The 24,757-nt window shown below is 40.9% G+C and overlaps 1 protein-coding gene across 1 annotated transcript in view; it reads right to left on the bottom strand.

Moving 5' to 3' along the window:
- Window positions 1-21,423: 21,423 nt before the first annotated feature.
- The window catches only part of GLYAT (glycine-N-acyltransferase), a 33,450-nt gene continuing 30,116 nt past the window's right edge, over window positions 21,424-24,757 (bottom strand). Inside the window, exons 5-6 of the mRNA XM_011968430.1 lie at window positions 23,264-23,435; window positions 21,424-22,842 (exon numbers count right to left, since the gene is read on the bottom strand). Coding sequence (XP_011823820.1) covers window positions 22,440-22,842; window positions 23,264-23,435 — 575 coding nt within the window. The 3' untranslated portion in view covers window positions 21,424-22,439. The remainder of the gene's footprint in view (window positions 22,843-23,263; window positions 23,436-24,757) is intronic.

Raw genomic sequence — 24,757 nt, 5'->3', positions numbered from 1 at the left:
TAACACAATGCATGTGAAAGTGCCTTAAAACTCCTATGGGTTGTATAACTAAAGAATATAGTTAATATGTCTTAAGTCTGGAACTCTGGGTGATGTGGTAAAAACATAAGACTTGGGTTCAAGAGTGTTTCTGAGTGTGCCTGCACTACTCAGTGGGTGATAGTTAACAAGTCACAGATTTTAGGTCCAAGTTTTAAAATGCAGATAGAAATACATGCGTTCCTAAAAGTAGGTATACAAACTGCAAAAATGCAAGTTAGAGAACTGGCTCAAGATGGCAGATAGAGCATAGCCCGTGTGCTATCACTTGCCTTTTGCCTCATTACATGACTAAATTAACACCAATAAGATCCAGGGAAACAAAAAAAAAAAAAAAAGAATTTTATTAGTGGTCGAGATATATTGAGAAATTTTTATAAACTGGGAGGTGAAAAGAATCAGGTATGTGAATAAATAAAACTGCAGAAAATCACCACCTGTAATACACGAGTGAAAGGTGTGTTTGAAAGGCAAGAAGAGCAGGACTAGCTTAGAATCAACAGATGTACAAGTTGGAACAAATTTCACTCAGGGCTGTTATTTATCAGAGCTAGTTTATGCATAACTTGGTGGGTTGACCCTTGATTCCATTTTGATTTTTGCTAAGCATTTTGCAAGTGGGATGACTGCCAGTTGAACTATCAGGCAGTTGACGAAGTAACAAGGACTACTGACCCTTGGATGAGGGGAGGGACTCACACATCAACGGCAAATAATTGCCACAATTTGAAACATATTCTATTCCATCCCTCAGAATACCAGGTCCATGCAACAGTCATTTTGTTAAGTATGAATAGGAATTTCCAAACTCAAAGATAAAAAGGAAATCAGGAATCACCAAAGATGATTTTACCAGGAAAGAGTAAATTAGGGAATCAAATTCAAGTAATGAATCTCTCTCTCTCTCTCTCTCTCTCTCTCTCATATCTATCTATCTATTTTTTTTCTGTGTTTTTAGGCACAGAATCTCGCTCTGTCACCCAGCTGGAGTGCAGTGGAACGATCACAGCTCACTGCAGCTTCTGGGCTCAAGTGTCCTCCTGCCTGCCTCCCAAGTAGCTAGGACCACAGGCAAATGCCACCACTCCTGACTTTTTTTTTTCTTTTTATATAATCAGGGGGTACATGTGCAGCTTTGTTACATAGACATATTGTGTATTGCTGAGGTTTGGGCTTTCATTAAACCCATCACTACTTGTAATACACGAGTGAATGGTGTGTTTGAAAGCAAGAAGAACAGGACCAGCTTAGAATCAACAGATGTACAAGTTGGAACAAATTTCACTCAGGGCTGTTATTTATCAGAGCTAGTTTGTGCATAACTTGGCGGGTTGACCCTTGACTGCATTTTGATTTTTGCTAAGCATTTTGCAAGTGGGATGACTGCCAGTTGAACTATTAGACAGTTGAAGAAGTAACAAGGACTACTGACCCTTGGATGAGGGGAGGGACTCACACATCAATGGCAAATAATTGCCACAATTTGGAACATATTCTATTCCATCCCTCAGAATACCAGGTCCATGCAACAGTCATTTTGTTAAGTATGAATAGGAATTTCCAAACTCAAAGATAAAAAGGAAATCAGGAATTACCAAAGATTTTACCAGTAAAGAAGGGAATCAAATTCAACCAATGAATCTATCTATCTATCTATCTATCTATTATCTATCTATTATCTATCTTCTATCTATCATCTATCTATCATCTATCATTTACCTATCATTATCTGTCTATCATCTATCTATCTATATCTATCATCTATCATTTACCTATCATCTATCTGTCTATATATCTATCATCTATCTATCTATCTATCTATTATCTATCTATCATCTATCATTTACCTATCATTATCTATCATCTATCATCTATTATCTATCATCTATCATTTACCTATCATTATCTATCTATCTATTTATCTCTCTATCTATCTCTCTATCTATCTATCTATCTATCTATCTATCTATCTGACTATCCATCTATCTATCTGACTATCCATCTATTCTTTTCTGTGTTTTTAGGCACAGGATCTTGCTCTGTCACCCAGCTGGAGTGCAGTGGAATAGTCATAGCTCACTGCAGCTTCTGGGCTCAAGTGATCCTCCTGCCTGCCTCCCAAGTAGCTAGGACTACAGGCAAATGCCACCACTCCTGACATTTTTTTTTTTATATAATCAGGGGGTACATGTACAGCTTTGTTACATAGATATACTGTATATTGCTGAAGTTTGGGCTTCCATTGAACCCATCACCCAAATAGTGAACATCAGACCCAACAGGTGGTTTTTCAGCCCTTACTCCCTTCCCTCCCCCATTTTGGAGTCCCCAGTCCCTATTGTTTCCATCTTTATGTCCGTGTATACCCATTGTTTAGCTCCCATTTATAAGTGGAAACGTGCTATTTGATTTTCTGTTTTTACATTAATTCACTCAGGAAAGTGGCCTGAAGCTCTATCCATTTTGCTGCAAAGGGCATGCATGCTTTTGTTCTTTTTGTGGCTGCAGAGTATTCCATGGTGAATATGTGCCACATTTTATTTATCCAATCCACCACTGATGGGCACCTAGGTTGATTCCATGACTTTGCTATTGTGAATACTGCTGCTATAAACATACTGCAAGTGGCTTTTTGATATGACAGTCTCTTTTTGTTTGGGTGGATACCCAGTTTCTGCTGTAGTTTCTGCCCTAATTTTATTGTTCACCCAAAAATCATTCTGGAACAAGCTGTTTAATTTCCCTGTAATTGTGTGGTTTTGGGAGATCTTCTTGGTATCAGTTTCTATTTTTATCCCACTGTAGTCTGAGAGTATAGTTGGTATGCTTTGAGCTTTTTAAAAAAATGTATTAAGCCATGCATGATGGCTGAGCATGTGGTTGATCTTGGAATATATTCCGTGTTCAGATGAGAGGAATGTATATAGGAATGTATTTTACAATTGAATGGACTGTTCTGTAGATGTCTATTAGTTCCAATTGGTCAAGTCCTGAATTTAAGTCCAGATTTTTTTGTTAGTTTTCTGTCTCAATGATCTGTCTAATGCTGTCAATGGGATGTTAAAGTCCCCCATTATTATTGTATGTCTGTATAAGTGTTTCTGTGGGTCAAGAAGTAGTAGTTTTATGAATCTGGGTTCTCTGCTGTCAGGTACATATGTATTTAGAAAAGTTAAGTTTTCTTGTAGAATTGAACTCTTGATCACAATGTAATGATCTTCTTTGTCCTTTTTTTTTTTTTTTTTTTTTTTTTTTTTTTTTTTTTACTGTTGCTGGTTTAAAGTCTGTTTTATCTGGTATAAAAATAGTGAACCCTGCTCTTTTTTGTTTTCCATGTGTGTGACAGATCTTTCTCCAATCCTTTACTTTGAGCCTGTGGGTGTCATTATGTGTGAGATGTGTCTCTTCAAGGCAGAAGATGGAGGAATCTTGGTTTTTGTTTTTATTCAACTGGCAATAGTGTGCTTTTTAAAGTGGAGAGTTTAGACCATTGATATTTAATATTAATTTTGATACATGAAGTTTTGTTCACATTGTGAAGTTGTTAGCTGGTTGCTTTGCAGTTTTGATTCTATGGTTGCTTTATAGGGTCTCTGGGCTATGTATTTAAGTGTGGTTCTGTGGTAGCAGGTATTGTTTTTTCATTTTCATGTTTACAACCTTCTTAAGGATCTCTTGTAAGCCTGGTCTAGTGGTAACTAATTCCCTTAATGCTTGCTTAGCTGGAAAATTTTTATTTTTCCTTAGTTTATGCGGCTTAGTTTGGCAGGATATGAAATTCTTGGTTAAAATTTCTTTAAGAATGCTGAAAATATACCCCCAATCTCTCCTGACTTGTGAGGTGTCTGCTGAGAAGTTCACTGTGAGCCTGATGGGGTTCCCTTTGTATGTGATTTGACCTTTTTCTCTAGCAGCCTTTAAGATTTTTTTTTTCTTTAGCATTAACCTTGGACAGTCTAGGGACTATATGCCTTGATGATGTTGATTTTGTATAGTATCTCACAGTTGGTCTCTGAATTTCTTGTATGTGAATGTCTACTTCTACCAAGAATAGAGAAATCTTCTTAATTTTTTTTGCTCAAATATGCTTTCCAGGTTGTTGACTTCTTCTTCTCTCTTAGAAATGTCAATAATTCATTCATTTGGTCACATTCCATAATCCCATATTTCTTTTTATTTTCAATTTGAGACAGAGGGAGGGACAGGCTGCCGTGTTTGCTGTTTCCTGGACTTGGCTGCTGCTGCCTTTGGGCTCTAAAGAGTCTGAGGTGACTGAGGCCAGCACACCATGGCTGCCCTATGGAGAAGTGGCCAGACTATGGTTTGCATGGGTCTCGGATCCTGTTTCTCCTCACTGTGTGAGTCCTCCTGACCAGGGACTTCAGCCAACCCCCAGTGGTGTTCTCAGCCAGTAGCAGTTCCACACCATGAAACAGAGCTCCCAGAGAGTGGGGAAGGCCACTATCTTTGCTGTCTTGCAGCCATCACTGCTGCTGCCATCAGGCTCTCGGGAGTCCAAGGTAACTAGAGACTGGAGCAGACTGGAGCAGATTCCCAGCACTGCCTAGCTATCCTTTGGAAAAGCAGTCAGACTGCTCTTTACATGGGTCACCTGTTTCCCCTCACTGGGCAGGACCTCCCAACCAGGGACTCCAGCCATCTCCACCAGGGTTTTTGGGCCAGCGAGGGCTCTTCACCTCCCTGAAATGGAGCTCCCAGAGGGAGAAACAGCCTGCCATCTTTGCTGTTTTGCAGCCTTTGCAGCTGCTGCCTTTGGGCTTTGGGGAGTCTGAGGAGACTAGGGACTGGAGCAGATCTCTAGCACAGTGCAGCTGCCCTGTGGAAAAGCAGCCAGACTGTTTTACACAGTTCCCTGATCCCATTTCTCCTTACTGAGCAGGACCTCCCAACCATGGACTTCAGCCACCTCTACCAGGGTTTTGGGGACAGCAAGGGCTCTATAGCTCCCTGAGACAGAGCCCCCAGAGAGTGGGGCAGGCTGCCATCTTTGCCCTTTTGCAGTCTTTGCTTTTGCTGCCTCCAGGCTCTGCAGAGTAAAAGGTCAAGGAGGTCTGATGTGGACCACCAGCACAGTGCAGTCACTACACAGAACAGTCACTACACAGAATAGTGGTCACATGCAAAAATATACATAAGCTCAAAATAAAGGGATGGAGGAAAGTTTACTAAGCAAATGGAAAGAAAAAAAAAAAGAAAAGAAAAAAAGCAGGGGTTTCAATTCTAGTCTGTATAAAAGAGACTTTAAACCAACAAAGATTAAAAAGGACAAAGAAGGACATTACATAATGGTAAAAGGATCAATGCAACAAGAAGAGCTAACTGTCCTAAATATATATGCACCCAATGCAGGAGCACCCAGATTCATAAAGCAAGTTCTTAGAGACCTACTAAGAGACTTAGACTCCCACACAATAATGTGAGACTTTAACACCCCACTGTATATATTAGACAGATCAATGAGACAGAAAATTAACAAGGATATTCAGGACTTGAACTCAGCTCTGGACCAAGCAGACTGAAATTGAGGCAGTAATTAATAGCCTACCTACCCCCAAAAGCCCAGAACCAGATGGATTCACAGCTGAATTTCACCAGATGTACAAAGAGGAGCTGGTACCTTTCCTTCTGAAACTATTCCAAACAATACAAAAAGAGGTACTCCTCCCTAACTCATTTTATGAGACCAGCATCATCCTGATACCAAAACCTGGCAGAGATGCAACAAAAACAGAAAATTTCAGGCCAATATCCCTGATGAACCTCAGTGCAAAAATCCTCAGTAAAATACTGGCAAACCGAATTCAGCAGCACATCAAAAAGCTTATCCACCAAGTCAACTTCTTCCCTGGGATGCAAGGCTGGTTCAACATATGCAAATCAATAAACGTAATCCAGCACACAAACCAAACCAATGACAAAAGTCACATGATTATCTCAACAGATGCAGGAAAGACCTTCGATAAAATTCAACACCCCTTCATGCTAAAAACTCTCAATAAACTAGGTCTTGATGGAATGTATGTCAAAATAATAAGAGCTATTTATGACAAACCCACAGCCAGTATCGTACTGAATGGGAAAAAGCTGGAAGCATTCCCTTTGAAAACCGGCACTAGAGGATGATGCCCTCTCTCACCACTCCTACTCAACATAGTATTGGAAGTTCTGGCCAGGGCAATCAGATAAGCGAAAGAAATAAGGCGTATTCAAATAGGAAGAGAGGAAGTCAAATTCTCTCTGTTTGCAGATGACACGATTGTATATTTAGAAAACCCATCATCTCAGCCCGAAATCTCCTTAAGCTGATAAGCAATGTCACCAAAGTCTCAGGATACAAAATCAATATATGAAAATCGCAAGCATGCCTATACACCAATAATAGACAAACAGGGCCAAATCACGAGTGAACTCCCATTCACAGTTGCTACAAAGAGAATAAAATACCTAGGAGTACAACTTACAAGGGATGTGTGAGGGGCCTCTTCAAAGAGAACTACAAGCCACTGCTCAACAAAATAAGAGAGGACACAAACAAATGGAAAAGCATTCCATGCTCATGGATAGGAAAGATCAATATCGTGAAAATGGCCATACTGCCCAAAGTAATTTATAGATTCAGTGCTATCCCCATCAAGCTACCATTGACTTTCTTCACAGAATTGGAAAAAACTACTTTATATTTCACATGAAACCAAAAAAGAGCTCGTATAGCCAAGACAGTCCTAAGCAAAAAGAACAAAGCTGGAGGCATAATGCCACCTTACTTTAAACTACACTACAAGGCTACAGTAACCAAAGCAGCATGGCACTGGCACCAAAACAAATATATAGACCAGTGGAACAGAACAGAGTCCTCAGAGATAATGTCACATCTACAACCATCTGCTCTTTGACAAACCTGACAAAAACAAGGAATGGGGAAAGGATTCCCTACTTAATAAATGGTGTTGGGAAAACTGGCTAGCAATATATAGAAAATTGAAACTGGACCCCTTCCTCACACCTTATGCAAAAATGAACTCAAGATGGATTAAAGACTTAAACATAAGGCCTAAAGCCATAAAAACAAAAAAAAAAAAACAAAAAAAAAACAAAAAAAAAACAACCCTAGAAGAAAACCTACATGGGCAAAGACTTTATGACTAAAACCCCAAAAGCAATGGCAGCAAAAGCCAAAATTGTCAAATGGGATCTAATTAAAGAGCTTCTGCACAGCAAAAGAAACTATCATCAGAGTAAAGAGGCAACCTACAGAATGGGAGAAATTTTTTTGCAATCTATCTATCTGACAAAGGGCTAATATCCAGAATCTACAAGGAACCTAAACAAATTTACAAGAAAAAAAAACAACCCCATCAAAATTGGGCAAAGGTTATGAACAGACCCTTCTCACAAGAAGACATTTATGTGGCCAAAAAACATACGAAAACAAGCTTTTCATCACTGGTCATTAGAGAAATGCAAATCAAAACCACAATGAGATACCATTTCCTTTCAGTTAGAATGGTGATCATTAAAAAGTGTCGGTAAACAACAGATGCTGGAGAGGATGTGGAGAAATATGAATGCTTCTACACGGTTGGTGGGAGTGTGAATTAGTTCAACCATTGTGGAAGACAATGTGGTGATTCCTCAAGGATCTAGAACCAGAAATACCATTTGATCCAGCCATCCCTTTGCAGCACTATTCACAATAGCAAAGACTTGGAACCAACACAAATGCTCATCAATGATAGACTGGATACAGAAAATGAGGCACATATACATCATGGAATACTATGCAGCTATAAACAAGGATAAGCAGGGACATGGATGAAGCTGGATGCCATCATTCTCAGCAAACTAACACAGGAACAGAAAACCAAACACTGCATGTTCTCACTCATAAGTGGGAGCTGAACAATGAGAATGCATGGAAACAGGGAGGGGAACATCACACACTGGGGCCTGTCGGGGAGTGGGAGGCTAGGGGAAGGATAACATTAGGAGAAATACCTAATGTAGATGACTTTTTGATGGGTACAGCAAACCACCATGGCACATGTTTACCTGTGTAACAAACCTGCACGTTCTGTACATGTACCCCAGAACTTAAAGTATATTTTTAAAAAAAGAATTAAATAATGCAAGTAAAGTGCCTAGGACAGTGGCTGGCATATAAGGTGTGCTTCCTTAAAGAATCATAATTATTACTAAGGCAGTGGCTTTCAACCACGTCAAGTTCCATAGGGTGAAAATGATGATTCTCCATGGTCCCAGACTGTGATTAAAAAGAAAAATGAAAGAGACAGAATACCAGTTAAAAATGACAAATGTTTTTAAAAGTTGTTAGAACTGAACAAGGGCATATCCGGTTGCCTTTGAAAGTACAAATTCCCTGTAACTCAAGCTCTTCAAGCAGACACCAGTTGGTGAATATGCTGTATACAGACTCCAACACTGGCAGCCCTAAGCGTCTGTAAATTTATTGAAGAATGCTTTGTTGCTTTTCCCAGGGTCTTGACTCTTCCTTTTCTTTGGGCTGCTACAGGTTTGTGGTACTGTTTTCCATATAAAGCAGAGGAATGCATTCAAGCTTCAGGTACGAGTAGACAGGTGCCTAATTTCAACACAGTCCTCATCTGGTCACAAGAGCAGGTAGGAGTGACTGTTCTCTAACTGGGACATGAGCTCATTTTTTGGTGATATTTGTGTCAGAGTTGGGATGAACAACTTTTCTATCTGCATAGGTTATCTAGTGTTTCAAAGTCCATTCATTTTCTTTTTTGGAGCCATCCAGGAGATGACAGATGCCCTTGATCACTGCACCAACACATACCGCATCTATTCCAAGAATGCAGAGGATTTACCAGAGGTATCATTAACTGGAAACAACATTCGCAGACTCAAGTTGAAGGAATGCTGGGTGCCATTTGTGGGAAAGAGATAGGCCTAGTGTGGGCACAACCTTTGGGAACCAAGGTTGGGGCATAAAATTTGGCACTAGGCTGGCTTGTGTATGGTATTTATTCTAGTCAATCAATGATAGGGGCAAAGAGGTTTATACAAATTTATAAACTTGTGGGCATCAGTGGGGGAGTCTTTGGACAAGATCGAGGCCAAAGGTCTTAGGTATTACCTTCCTCTGAGCAGGGAGAAGTAAAACTGCCTGCTTAGTTCAAGGGCCAGTGTCAGAGAGCAGGCTCTATAATTCTTTCTTTCTTTTAAAATCTCATTTAATAGAAATTAACAATTTCTCATAAGATTGATGATCATACATAAGTTTGCATATGTTTGTTGACCACTCATATTCCTCCTGTGCATTGATCATAGTGCCTAACATTGTACTCAGCAAATATTTGTGGAATGTGTACATTCTACCTACAGACTTCCCCTGAGTTCTCTCTGGGAGTACTCATTCTCTTTTGTTTCCCTTATAGCTACTCAGTCCAGCTTAAATGAAGTAATTAAGAATGTGGCAGCTGCCAAGTCTCTCACTGTCTCATGATCAGAATGACTCACTTTTATGTCTGGAAACAGTGAAGAAACTGCTTCCTTCTCTGCTTGATGAAAAGAAAATGGCATCACATGTTGCTAAACGCAGTGACATGTGAGTGACATAAAAGCTACTTCAAACGTGCATGTGCACATACACACACACATACACACACACATTCTGCAATTTAAACATCAGATGTGTCCTAGTGGAGCTGGCAGTCAAGAGAGTTGCTGTAAAGATAATTCCATTTGCCTGCTCGTTCAGTTTATCATATGAGAAGATCCCCATCCAACTGGTTAATCATAGGGAACATAATTATTTACTGAACACACACTCTGTTCCTGTGCTGTGCATACATTGTCTCTTTTCATCCTGTCAAAGAAAAAATATTCAATGATACTTGCAAAGCTTGGTAAGGAAGACTTCACTCAGGACTATTGCAATGGTATAGGGACCACTGCAATGAGACTGCCATAGGGAAGAGAGATTGGGGTTAACTGAATACAGCATGGGCAAGTAGAAATTTTTACAGCCGAGGAGCAGGGTGGAAGTCAGTGGATGGAAAATGACTTGGAAGAAATATCAGGAGTAAACGGAATTTTGGCTAAATTGAACTAACAGAATTCTTGCTGAAGACAGGCCGAGCTGATGAGACATCACCTGGGGGATGGTGGAGGATGAAATATTGAGGGTGGTGGATTCTTGCTAAACTGACTTAGCAAAGTTGTTTAATAAAACTGGATTTTATGAGGAAGCACACAGATGGGCCTAGGAGAAGATTCAGGAACATGACTAAATTTTGATTAAGCAGCTAATCTTTGTCTATCCTCACAAACCTGAGGATTACTCAGGTGAGCAGAATGGGCCTCAGAGAGCAAGAGGAACTTGCGTGAGGTTACAAAGCAAGCACAAAGTAGGGCTAGAGTTGAAGTCATGTTCATCTGCTTCTAGGGCGCTAGATTTTAAGCCCCATTTTATTTATTTGTAGGTAAGTTTCACTGGTGTCTGTCACTCCAGGGACTGTTTTTGGTTTATATAATTGAAAGTGCTTTTATCCTTTTGTGTGCCCTACTTATTATTTGTCCAAAACGCTACACATTCCAAAGCATTTCATACCCATTAACTTTATTGAGTCAAAAATAGAAGCTCAGATCTAGGAATTAATCTGGCAAACGTTACTCAGTGGGTAAAGGATAGAGCTTTGGATGTAAATTCAAGTCAGCCGGCCTGTAAGCTCATGCTTCTAATCGGACATGCTGAGATTCTTCTGTACTGTCTCATTACTCAAACCCCTTTTCATACATCAGGTTAGCTCCAGGCTTTAAAAATTACATACAGCAAGCATTTCAGCAAGGTCCTTTGTATGCACTGAACCTTTTCTTCTACTAAAACTTGGGATCACATTCTCATTCATTACAAAATATATTTTGGATCTTATGTTTAAGATATATAATGACAGCTCTATTTATGAGACCCCCTTGACCGTATTTGGTTTAACTGGAAAATCTCAGTGTATTTATGAAAATCAGAGGACAAAGGGCAGAGAACTAGTATGGAGTATGGAGAAGGGCGCGCTAGTTTCGCCTGTGCTTCAAGCTACCTTGTGAAAGGATTTCCAAGTCATTTGACTTCTGTGTACTTCAGCTTCCCCATGAAAAATGAATCCATTGGCTTGGGTGATCTCAAGGCCCATTTTGAGCTCTAAAAGATGGACTCCAAAGTTCCAACTATGCTCTTTAATAGATGAAAGCTATATTCTTGACTTCCTTATTTATAAAAATTGGTACAAAATTTCTGTCCTACCTACCTCAGAGGCTTTTTTTTTTCGAATTTTAAGATTGATTTTTCTTTTTAAATTTGTTTAATCAACAAGAATTATATACATTTATTGTATATAAGATTATGTTTTGAAATATGTGTACACTATGTAATGGCTACATCCAGCTAATTAACATATGCATTGCCTCCCATATTATCATTTTTTTTGTGTCGAGAACACTTACAATTTACTTTTAATCTTATTTTAAAATCTAATTTTAAGTGTCGAGAGCACTTAAAATCTACTCTCTTAGCAAATTTCAAGTACACAATACATTGTTATTAACTATAGTGACCATGTTATACAATAAATCTCCTGTTAATTCCTTCTGCCTAATTAAACGTTGTATCCTTTAGCCAATATCTCCCCAGTCCCTCCCAAAGCTGCTTCCCAACCAACAGTAACCACCATTCTACTCTCTACTTCTGTGAGTTTGACTTTTTAAGATTCCACATATAAGAGAGATGATGCAGTATTTATTTGTCTTTCTGTGCCTGGCTTATTTCACTTAGCATAATGACTGCCAGCATCATTGTGAATCACAAGATCTTTTCAGGGATTTTTGTTGTTGTTGTTGTTTGTTTTGTTTTTGTTTTTTGTTTTGTTTTTTTGTTTTTGTTTTTGTTTTTTTTTGAGGCGGAGTCTCGCTCTGTCGCCCAGACTGGAGTGCAGTGGCGCGATCTCGGCTCACTGCAAGCTCCGCCTCCCGGGTTCCCGCCATTCTCCTGCCTCAGCCTCCCAAGTAGCTGGGACTACAGGCGCCGCCACCACGCCCGGCTAATTTTCTTGTATTTTTAGTAGAGACGGGGTTTCACTGTGTTAGCCAGGATGGTCTCGATCTCCTGACCTCGTGATCCGCCCGTCTCGGCCTCCCAAAGTGCTGGGATTACAGGCTTGAGCCACCGCGCCCGGCCGTTTGTTTTGTTTTTAAAGATCAAATAACATAGAGTTAACTTCTCATTGAAAACAACTCAGTGCCATTTGATTCACTTTGCCTTTTCCTCGTTCCCTGTAGCAACCAAGAAATGTTTAAAGAATCTTCCCTGGACATCAGCCATGCTGAATTGGTGAATCAGAGTTGGAAATTTGGTAGGATGGAGAGAAGCCTGAAATTCATCCACCGCTGTATCCAGAACTTTTCTAACACTTGTCTGCTGGGCCCAGTGGGGAGGCCTGTGTCCTGGGTCTTGATGGATCAAACAGGAGAATCAAGAATGGCAGGCACTGGAGCCAAGTACTGGGGGAAGGGACTAATGACCTATGTCTTTTATACACACACTCATAATATAAAAAATTTCAACCTGCTCCTATACCTCCATGTGGAAAAAATTAACCAAATCATGATAAAGACAGTGTTGTGCATGAATTATGTGCATATACCCCGCACCTGGAACCAGTGGAACTGTGAGCCAACAGATGCTTCCTCTGAGACGGTAAGTGTGTCTTTGAGGTTGTAGCTACTTGTAAGGACAGGAGGAAATTGGGGCAGATGAGCTCAGTCTGGAGAGTACTAAACACCTTGATTTTCTTGGATAAAAACTTTAAGTGGTACATTCATAGGTTTATTTATTTGTTCTTTCAAGATCTCAAGTTGCTTGGTAGATTGGGATTTTATTACCCATTTTCTCATTTCTTCCCTGTAATGAAATTAAATATTCATGCTCTCTGCCATGTGACTTCTCTGTGCCTTCCACTTGAGCAGGAATACTCCCACTTCCTAACCTCATTCATATTGGGTATTTGTTTTGGCCAATGGAAATATGGGCAGAAGTGACAGTATGCCAGCTCTAAGCAGAGGCTATCTACTACTCCTGTGCTTCCACCATCCACTATGTAATGAATGTGGATACGTGTCGGAATGAGGAGACTGTGGAATAGATATAGACTCAGCTCACAGCCTGAAACAGAGTGAACCCACAGACCGGTGAGCAAGAAAAATAAATCGTGGCTGTACATCTCTGAGATTTGAAGTCACTTAATCTGGGTTTTCTGGATCCAGGCAGAATCCATCTACCACTGGGTAAGCAGGCAAGTCCTAGGGCCATCATTCTATGAGGATCCCAAAGTCCCTGGCTTAGAACTGGGCTACTACCCAGGGAAACAAACCGTTTTTAACCGCTTATTTCATGTTACTGAAGTTAAAAGATACGCACAGATTCTGTGTTCCTCTTCTTTCTCAAACCCATGCCACAATCACTTCACAATGCATCTGAAGATATATAAAACAACATGCAAGCTTCATTTACAGAAGACACTATAGTGTTCTTAGCCATTCTCTAATCTTAGATGTTATTTTATAGCTCTTTCCTGTTACAAATTAGTGCTGCCCTAAATTTTTTCTAAGTGGAGACTTTTTTCTCTTTAAATAATTTCTTGTACTGGGTTCCAAGACCTAGGCTCTCTGGGTTGACAGGGGAGTATGAACATCACTATGGCTCTCAGACCGTATGGCCTAAGTGCCCTTCACAGGGATTCTGCTCAATGATTGAGTTTGTCACTTTCCTGCCACTTCCTCAGAATTAACTCCATTTATTGAGCAAACAACTCTAAGGAAGATGCATATATGTGGCTGGTGTAAGCAGGAATTGAAGAGAGACAGCAGCCTTAGCTGCAAAAATGGTGGACGTAACGTACCAGGAGACAGTCTAAGCAAATAAAAACAAACCTGTACACTTTATTATGTAAAAGCCAAACACAGTCATTCATCCTTACCAACAGCCACTCTAGGAATGTTTCTCTGTGCATGTCACTCAGACATTCCAGAATAGAGAGCGCAGCAGATGGGGATCTCTTACCACTTAGAGGGTAAAGAAACGCAAAAAGGAGCTTTGCTCATTTCTTAAAAAAATGACTGTCTCCTAACCAGGGGACCTTTTAATTTTTTTTTCCCTTCTAGAGAACCACACAGAAAGCATTTTCATAGGAGTGACAACTTTGTCAAAAGTCACAACATAAACCAAGGATGTTGAAAAACTTTTATTCATACATTTTCCTTTGTAGTTACATCTTCATATACCCTCGTGATGCCAGTCTCTTTAATGTAAACTCCCAGAAAACGTCAAGCTGGGTAATTTCAGAAACTAAAAGTTAAAGTTCCCTTCAAGAGCAACAGTTTTCACCTCCGTAGGCAGAATATTTAATCTACTGGCGGCTGGGAGCAGTGGCTCATGCCTGTAATCCCAACACTTTGGGAGGCCAAGGTGGTTGGATCACTTGAAGTCAGGAGTTTGACACCAGCCTGGCCAACATGGTGAACGCCATCTCTACTAAAAATACAAAAATTGGCCATGTTGGTGCTCGCTTGTAGTCCTAGCTACTCAGGAGACTGAAGTGGGAGACTTGCTTGAACCCAGGAGGCAGAGGTTGCAGTGAGCTGAGATCGCACGACTGCACTCCAACCTGGATGACAGAGCAAGACTCCGTCTCAAAAATAAATAAGTAAATAAATATTTAACCTACTGGTAATCTACACCTCAAATTCTTCTGACTATTGCATAGCTATTGTCCCTATCTAAGTCTTACCTAAAGAGGCCATGATCATAAAAGACATGCATCAATGGACTGCTCTTCACTGGAGGAGATCAGAGGGAAGTGGATGTTTTTATTCAGGAACTGGTGCTTTCAGTGTCCAGCTGGGGACATCTAAATCCAAGAAGTTTTTTTTTTTTTTTTTTTTTTTTTAAGAGACAACTCTTAGATAAACCTTGAACAGTGGGAAAGGGTAAGATACTGCAGAGTAAACAAGATATTTGGAGCAGGGGACTAGCTTGAATAAAGGCACGAGGAATGAGCAAGCGTAAAGGGCATTATAAAGTGGAGGTGAACACCTGGAAACATCCAAAATGCCCATCAGTAGCAGAGACAGTTAATTTTATATGTCAGCTTGACTGGATCACAGGATGCCTAGATGTTCAGTGAAACATTCTGGATGTGTCTGTGAAGGTGCTTCTGGATGAGATTGACATTTTAATCAGCAGACTGAGTAAAGTGGAATGCTCTCCCGAATGTGGGTGGACCTCATTCAGTCAACTGAACACCTGAGTAGAGCAAAAAGGGCTAAATAGGAGGGAAACTTCTCCTGCCTCACAGCTTGAGCTGGGGCATCAGTCTTCCCAGGACCTTGGATTGGAACTTACACCATTGGCTTTCCTTGTTTGGCTTTCCTGTTTCCAGCTTGCTAACTGCAGATCTTGGGACTTTTCAGCTTCCATAGTTACATGAGCCAATTCTTTATTATGAATCTATACATACCTACATCTATATCTTTATGATGATATAAATAAAGACATAGATGTAGGTATGTATAGATTTATAATAAAGAATTATCTTTCTTCTATTGCTTTTTTTTTTTTTTTTTTTGAGACAGAGTCTCGCTCTGTTGCCCAGGCTGGAGTGCAGTGGCGCAGTCTCGGCTCACTGCAAGCTCCGCCTCCTGGGTTCATGCCATTCTCCTGCCTCAGCCTTCCGAGTAGCTGGGACTACAGGCACCCACCCAGCTAATTTTTTGTATTTTTTTTTTAGTAGAGATGGGGTTTCATCATGTTGGTTGGGCTGGTCTTGAACTTCTGACCTCGTGATTTGCCTGCCTCAGCCTCCCAGAGTGCTGGGATTACAGGCATGAGCCACCATGCCCAGCCCCTTTTCTGTTTTTTGTATCAGGTTATGTTGATTGAAGAGTACAGATGTGTGCAGTGACAGGTTTGACTGGTACAGCAGTTATAGCTCGTGTTCCAGCTTTGCATCCTAGAACCAGTAAATAACATAAGACAAACATGAATATAATCAGTATTATTCTTTTTCCAATCAAGGAGACTTGGCACCTCAGTCCAATGTGTGCCATTACTGAGGGACCCCACCTGGGGTATGTCAATCCCTGCCAGCCAATCAGTCACGTTATTAGAGGCTTGGAAGGGGATGTCTGCCCAAGTAACAGGGTGGAAAAAAAGGCAGATCTAGAAGATGGGCCAAACAGAGTGTAGCAGGTACAGGTAGCTGGCAAAGTGAGAGAATGAAAAAGGTTAATACCTACAAGAGTTGCAATGTACAACAGAAAGCATAGCAAGGAACAAATTATCTCGAGTGAATGGCCTCTGCGTCTGGAGCAGGATTCACTTGGCCTCCTGAGTTGTCTTCTTCAGCATCCCCTAGGTGATGTCTGGGGCCTGTGTCACCTGAGAAAGCCACATCTTCCAGGGTTGCGGGTCCTGTAGGGTCATTTTCTTCATGAGCCAGTGGTTCTGGCAGTGAGTTGTGGGCCTGAATGTGTGTGATAAAAACAGGATGTGTTCAATGATCAAGCAATTGCAGAAGTTGAAGAAAAAGGGTACACAGGGTGGGCTCAAGAGTGGCCTTAATGAGAGCTGTTTCAAGGTTTCACAACAAATAAACAGAGTAAGCAGAGTCACTAACAATATTGATGGGCTGAACAGAAAAGGTTTCCAGGGCCAATATTAGGGCTCCAACCTCAGCTCTCTGAGTACTAGTAAATTCAGATCAAGTGAGGGAGTTATGCAGTTCCCACCAGATAGCTGCTTTTCCATTTTTTACCAAAGCCATCAGTGAAAAGCGTTAAAGTGTTAGATATGGTGGAGTGAACTACCTTTATCGGCATAACTGCAGGAGTATGAGATAAGAACTAAAGTAGTTTGTCAGCAGGAAGGGCATATATGGCCTGCATAATCAGAGAGTGCTATCTTTAGGTCTAGAGATAAAGGGAAGGCCTTTTTCAAATTGTTTTTTACTCAAAGGAATTCTCATGATAAAAGGATCATAACTTTGCAATTGATTGCATTGTTTTCAGCCTATATAGATGACTACCAATTAGCTCGACATAGGGGGATGGTGTTTTATTCCCAATATGTGAGCAAAAAACCCATTCTAGGAAGTGCAGCCCTCGGGCTAACTGTCCTATTAATCCTGTTGGGGAATGTTTAGTAGGAAATACAAATAATTGGACTGAATATAGTGGGTCTATGCGATCTAGTTGCCTCTGAGAAATAGCTTGCTCTATTTCCTCAATTTCCCTTTTTGCAGTGGGGGTTAAATACCTGGGGGAGTCCAGAGCTGCATCGCCCTTTAGGATAGAGAACACGTTCTGTAATTTATCAGTAGTTATGCCCAAGGTGGGGCAAAGCCAGTTAATATCGTACAGTAATTTTTGATAGCCATTTAAGATGTGTAAATTGTTAGTATTCAATTAAACCTTTTGAGATCTTACTGACCAGGAAGTTAGTATGTATCTAAGATATTTCCAAATGGAGGACTTCCGTACCTTTTCAGGTGCTATGATTAAACCTTTTAACTGTGTATTCCTTTTGACAGAGGAATATGAACTCAAAAGTATTGGCTCTGTTGGGGATGCCAGTAAGATGTTATTCACATAATGGATGATCTTGCAATTAGGAAATTCTTTTCTACTGGGGAGCAAAGACTGATTTACATGATACTGACACATGGTAGGACTGTTCAGCATTCCTTGAGGAAGGACTTTCCAATGAAATTGGCGAGCTGGCCTTTCATTATTGATAACTGGTATTGTGAACACAAATTTTTCTCTGTCCTGTTCTGCAATGGGAATCGTATAAAAGCAGCCTTTTAAGTTAATAATGACTATAGGCCAACCTCAAGGAATCACTGCAGGAGAAGGGAACCCCTGTTGAGGGGGCCCCATAGGTTGCAAATTAGCATTCATAGCACGTAAGTCATGCAGAAGTCTCCAGTTACCAGACTTTTGGGGAATGACGAAAATCGGAGAATTCCAGGGGATATTTGATGGTTCTATATGGCCGGCTTTTAACTGTTCTTCAACTAATTCATGGGCTCTTTGTAATTTATCTCCCTTTAAAGGTCACTGTTCTACCCAAATTGGATCTTGAGAGTGCCATGTCAGGGGTAGGGGAGGAATTACAACAGTGGCTATTATTAGAAAGGGGTATGCAGGGTGATCCCCCCTTGGGCTAATAGGTCCCATCCCCAAAGATTAACAGGAATGGCCATAATTACAGGTTGTATAACTGTTTTTCTTTCTCTGAATCACGAAATGTTAGGTGTGCACGCTTGACTTGGCTGCGTGTGTGCTTCCCTGATGCTGATAATTTTTCGTTTCAGAGTGACCCAATGTCAAGTTTCTGGCCAGTTTTGATCACTAATGATTGAAATGTCTGCCCCTGTGTCCAACAGGCCACTAAAATTTTTATTTTCAATTTTTGAGGTAATCATGAGTCTCTGATTAGTGATTAATTGGTTCCAATATACTCCTGTGGCTCCCGTGCTTCCAAAACCTCCTTGTCCCCTTTCCTTTCCCTGGGCATTGGGGATCCAGTATGGTAAAAGCAGTAACTGAGCTCTCTTTGATCCAGGGGGAAGAATATGCAGAAACTTACATTCCATCATAACTAATATCTCATCTTGACAATCACTATCAATTATCCCACTGAACACATTGATTCTCTTACTGGATAGCTTTGATTGCCCTAGGACCAATCCCACTGTTCTGGGAGGCAGTGGGCCCCAGATCCCTGTTGCAACCTTTCTAGGGTCTTCTCCTTCTTTTAGCAGTAATTTGTTGGGGCAGAGTAAGTCCAGTCCTGTGCTTCCAGAGGAACTGCTCTGAGAGGGAGGACTGTGGGCTTTCCATATGACCAAGGAAAGCCACTGGCATTGCTCCAGTTTGGAATGGGGCCTGGGGCCGACCCCTCACGAAGTTTCCTGCCTGATTACTTAGGGGGTTGACATTTTTATCAAAATTGGACTTGCATTGATTTGCCCAATTTTTCCCCCTTTTTACATCGGGCATATAAAGGGAATTCTTTTCCAGAGTTACTTTGGTGTTTACTATTGGGGCATTCCCACTTCATATGACCTGGCTCTCCACACAGAAAACAATTTGGGCTTTTCTCCTTTTTCACTTTAGGAGGCTTTAATGCCATAGCCAATATTCTGGCTTTGTGTGTTTCAGTCCCCACCAACTGACACGCTCATATAGGCTGCCTTTCCTCTGATTGCCTGCTGGCAGTCTACGTTAGTATTTTCATAAGCCAACTGCAACAATAAGATACCAGCAGCCTGGAAATGACTAATTTGTCTCTTAATTGCCTGTGTTAACCAATTGATGAATTCAGCAAATGACTCCTGAGGCCCTGTTGAACATTTACAAAAGATCCCTGTTGAACTTCACCTTCAGGAATTTGGTCACAAGCCCTGCAGGTGCATAAGGACACTTGTGCATAGGCTTGGGGGATAAAATTTAATTGTTGTTGTACATTGACATAGGGACCCCTCCCGTGGAACATAGCAGCTGTTATGTTTTGCCCGGCCAATTGATTCTGGTTGGCTTGTTTTTTGTACAACTCATCGTATTCTGCCCTCCAGAGAAGGTGTTAACTTGCCTCTAAAGTTGTTTTAGCTAGCACTGACCAGTGCCATGGGGTCATATGGAAGTTATCTGCTATGGCCTAAATTAATCTTTTTGTAAATGGGCTAACAGCTCCATTTTCTCTAATGCTTTTTCTTATTTCTTTGTAAGTGTTGAAAGTAATCGATTCATGTACGTGATTGCCTCATCGATCTTGTATTACTGGGCAGGCCAAGAGCTCCCCTTCTAATTCCACTTGTCTAAGACACAGTCCCATAATTGTAGTGTATTCCTTGTCTTTTTTCCAATTCATTGGGGGAGGGGGCTCAGGGAAAATCTTTGTCTCCTCTGTGGCACCTTTACCTGGTAATGGCAGGGCTGAGGGAGGAGGAGGTGATAAGGTAGATGATGTTTCTTCCTCCCTTCCCTTTTTAGGCTTTTCTATGTAGAGTGGTTAAAGATGTTACTGGGACCCATTGCCCTTGTGCATGATGTCGTTTAAGATTTCTTCCCACTTGTTCTCAGAGCTCTGTCTAGTGTGCCTTCTTCTGGGAACCATGGGTTATGGAAAACAACAGTTTGAATTAGGTCCCTTAATTGAGCCTCCAAGACCGAGGCTCCAGTAGCTTTAAGCAGCTGTTTCAATATTTTTATATGCTGTTGCTGTTGAGCTGATAACTGTTGTCCCATGATAGAACCCTAGCTTGAAAATCCCCTTGAACTTGGAAATCCCCAGGGGGCACCAATTACTTACTGCACAGTCACTTCACTTACATTTTTTAGGGTTCCATTGTGTCCATTGCAGTGTTCCTCACATGAGGCACCACTTGCTGGGTCTGTCCTGCATACTCTGGCCTACCGATGGATGAAATAAGTACTTAGACACAGGTATGCAATGTAAGAGTAGGTAGGTGACTGCCTGGCTCAAGTGGCCAGAGTGCAGCCCTGAGAAGCTGGAGCTGCTTGCTTGTATTCAGTGCAAGCACAATGCTGAAAGCCTGGAGCAAACACAATCTGTAGGAGATTAACTTTTATTGTTCCCCTTTCACAGGAGTTCTAGACCAGACTGACCAACATGGTTAAATCTCATCTCTACTAAAAATACAAAAAATAGCTGGGTGCAGTAGCACATGCCTGTAATCCCAGCTACCTGGGAGGCTGAAACAGGAGAATCGCTGGAACCTGAGAGGTAGAAGCTGCAGTGAGCCAAGATCATGCCACTGCACTGCAGCCTGGGTGACAGCACGAAACTCTGTCTCAAAAAGAAAAAGAAAACTGTCCTAACCTGTTGCAACCTGAAAGATTATCTCTCCTGTTCCCCCTCAACAGACTCTTGTATGAGACAATTATCTAAACTTTATAGAGTTCAGGCATTCTGAAGTAATGCTATCATCGGAATGTTTGTGTTTCCTCCAAAATTCATGTTGAAACTTAATCCTCAATGCAACAGTATTAAGAGATAGAGTCTTTAAGAAGTAATTAGGCCACAAGGACTTCCACCCTTATGGATGCAATTTGTGACTCAAGGAAAAAGGACTGGAGGAAATTAGCTGGGCTCCTTTTTGCTCTTCTGTCTTTCTGCCATGTGAGGACACAGTGTTCATCCCCTACAAAGAACACAGCAATAATATGCCACTTTGGAAGCAGGGACTGGATTCTCACCAGACACCAAATCTGCTGGCACCATGCTTTTAGACTTCCTGCCTCCAGAACTGTGATAAATAAATTTTTAATTATTTTATGATTATTTTAAATACATAATTTCAGACACTGTTATTTATAAATTACCCAGTCTCAGGTATTTTGTTACAGCAGGAACAAACTAAGATTAGTAATGTGCTGAGGTTAATTGGACAAGCAGGTATTCATGCTGTCTTCTCTCCCTTCAACTCCTATCTCTCCTCAATAAACAATCACATCCCTGGGTCAAGGTGCTTCCACCTTCCCCTTTTCATACACTCATTCCTTTCATGCTCTTACCATGATGAACCACTTAGCTTGAACAAACACAATAAAAATTGTATACAATCAAACACAAAACTTTCTTTATTATTTAAGAGTTGTGGTGTTTTTTGGAAGCTCATCCTTAGAAATAACATTGGATCTTTTTTCCTATAATAGGAGCTGGGAGAGGATAGGATATCATCAGTTGTTATTTCTTCTAGTAACATTCCCTGCTATATCATGTATACTGTATTTAGCCTAATATCCCATATATATTTGTGTCTAGTATATTTAATGTACCTATAAAGTAGCAATAACAGGAGAGGATAATCTCTAAAGACCTATTAAGGAGAGTCCACTTGTTGATCACAAGGGAAAGACTTTAGAAAGGGAAAGAAATAAATCACAGTGCTCAGAAAATACTATTCACCTTTTCCTAGCTCCCAGAAAAACTGGCAAGGGTCTTGCAACTGAGGAACCAGGGATTCCAGGAGAAATAATTTGGAGCAATATGCATCTGATGAAGTGTCATAGAGGTCCTGGAAATGTGGGGAGCTAAATTGCATAGGTTAAATGTAAGAGGACCTGGGCCTCCTTCCCACTGAGAAACCTGTGAATGCAGGTACCATGGCGATCCTGTTGAACATCACACTGCTTCCCCAGAGCCCAAACAGTGCCCACTCCTTTACTGCTGATTACAATTTATTCTTTCTTTTCATCCACCATCCACTCCTCCAATTACATGCCCAGACCTGCCCAACACTGTCTTATGTTCAGGATTGGCATCACAGAGGCACACAGTTCCACTGGTTCCAGCTTCTGGGAATGGGAACATGTTGCAGTTGGTAACTCATTTTTTGCATAGCTTCATTGCTGTAGTCTACATGAGAATAGACAGGAAAGCCAAGTTTGGCTAAATTCTGGGCGTGGTGATAGATGACATAAGTCACAAGACCCTGGAACCGGTATTCAGGCAAGGTGCCTGCCATTCTCATCTCTCCAGTGTGGTCCATTAGATTCCAGCACACAGGGGTTCCCTCAGGCCCCAAGAGACAGCTGGTGGGAAAGGTCTGAATGCAGCGCTCAATGAATCTCTGGCTCCTCTCATTACCACCAAAATACCAGAATTTATTCACCAAGTGAGCATAGTTAACATCCATGGATGAGAGTTTAAACATCTCTTGGTTGCTATGGAGGGTCCAAGAAGAAAACAAAATCCATTAGTATAAAGGTTTGTATTTGCTGTGACCTCTATTGTCTTGAGAGACAGAGTAGACAGAAGAAATAACAAATGTGAAGTCCTGGAATATAGATGAGCTTGTGATGAAAGAGGAACAGAGTGAAGGTCAGAGTTGTTGAAGAAAGAAAGCAGGAAGGGCAATAAAGGTCCAAGTGGTAGCCAGAAACCTGATTTATTCTAGATGAGAAGGGAGATGGTGGAGTCTTTTAAGCAGGGGAGAAACATGTTCTGAGTTAAATTTTTTAAAAATACAATTCTGATTTCTTTGTACAACATTGATTGTAGGAAGGCCAGAGTGAATGCAGGGAGAGAAGTTGGGAGGTTACTTGAGAGCTGTGAGTGGTATACAGTGGATTTTATCAAACTCACATGGCCTTGGGTTTGCCACCACTGGGAGATAATGTCTTTGATTCCAGCAGGAAAGGAGCCAGTTCCTTGGCTGTTTCAGATGCCATATAGAGAATGCATTGTGTGTGTTTGACTTTGAAGGACTTAATGGCTGCAAGATTTTGTATAGTCTCATTCAGGCTAGGCTGTGAACCTAGACGGTAGGATAAACAGAGATGTAATGGCTTATGTATATTCTAGAGTGAAGTTCTGCAGTGGAGTAAGAAGTGTCTGGGATTTAGTATCATAAAATCTTGGTTCTGGGCTTGGTGCTACCACTATGACCCATGTCACATAGTAATGTAAAAAGTGAAGATTCCTCTTCAAAAAGACTTCCCTCCCCATCTAAGAATAAATAGTAACTTCTCTTAGAAGCTAACTTTATTCAAAGACCTGTGCTAGCATTCTTAGATATCTGCCAGAAGATAACAAAGAAATCAATGTACTTTGTGTTCTTAGCTCCCACAGTTTAGCCTAAATATTTACCCTGGCATGCTTATACTGGTCCAAGCAAGCATTAGGTCATAGCCTGTTCCTCTTCCTTATTTGGAGATGTTTTTACCTTTCTCAGCATTCCACAGGTTACTTCCTGCTTCCTTCGTTCTCTTCTACCTTTACCTCTTTTAAAAGGTTTTAAGTTGCTAGCCAATTGGGACAAATACAGAATGTGAGGTCCCATTCCAGCCAATGGAAACCAGACACAGCAGTAGGGTGGACATGTCAGATTATAAATAACCCTGTCTCCTTTGTTCAGTGTACTCTCATGGCAAAATTGCTGGTGAGTGTACCCTTTCTGCAGAAAGTAAAAATGACCTTGCTGAGGAAATTAAATTTATGTTCAAGTGCTATTTCTTTACAGCACCAGGGAACAAGCATTTCAGACAGTAAGGATTTGTGTAATTTTTTCTGTTTTACCTAAGTGAAAACATGCTCAGGGATGGATTCAATTACGATTGTGTTATTAACAGCAGTATCTGCACTGGAACCACATTTTCTGGGCTGTGTAATTGTGTAGTTTTGATAATCCTACCAGATAAATTTTAAAAATGGTAGCTAACATCTACTAAGCTACATTCCTAGTGTAATAATATGAGGCAATGACCCACGATTTGCCCATATCTCCTGGTATCTATTCCCCAGGATAGTCCCCCCCTCCGCTGCAACTTACCTTGGCCACATTGACCGACTTTCATCAATAGAAAGAGCAAATTTAATGCAAGGAGAGGCTTAAAAGTGCCTGCCCCATTGGGGCTTTTCCTTTGTTTTTGCTCCTGGTTAAGACCAATTACATTAAGACCAATACCATTAAGATAGGCCTGGGCCAGTCTGGTAAAGATACATGCTGCCATCATGCTATCACCACAGTCACCAGCTGTCATGAACTGACAACAGAACTCTCATTCAGGCATGTGAGTGAGGCCATGTAAGAGCAATCGGCCATGGTCCACCCATCAACTACAGCTACACAAGTAAACC

Source organism: Mandrillus leucophaeus, unplaced genomic scaffold, assembly GCF_000951045.1.
Source record: "Mandrillus leucophaeus isolate KB7577 unplaced genomic scaffold, Mleu.le_1.0 Scaffold842, whole genome shotgun sequence".
Classification (NCBI taxonomy): domain Eukaryota; kingdom Metazoa; phylum Chordata; class Mammalia; order Primates; family Cercopithecidae; genus Mandrillus; species Mandrillus leucophaeus.
The sequence above is the reverse complement of the archived record's forward strand: the minus strand, read 5'-3'. Positions and strand labels throughout refer to the sequence as shown.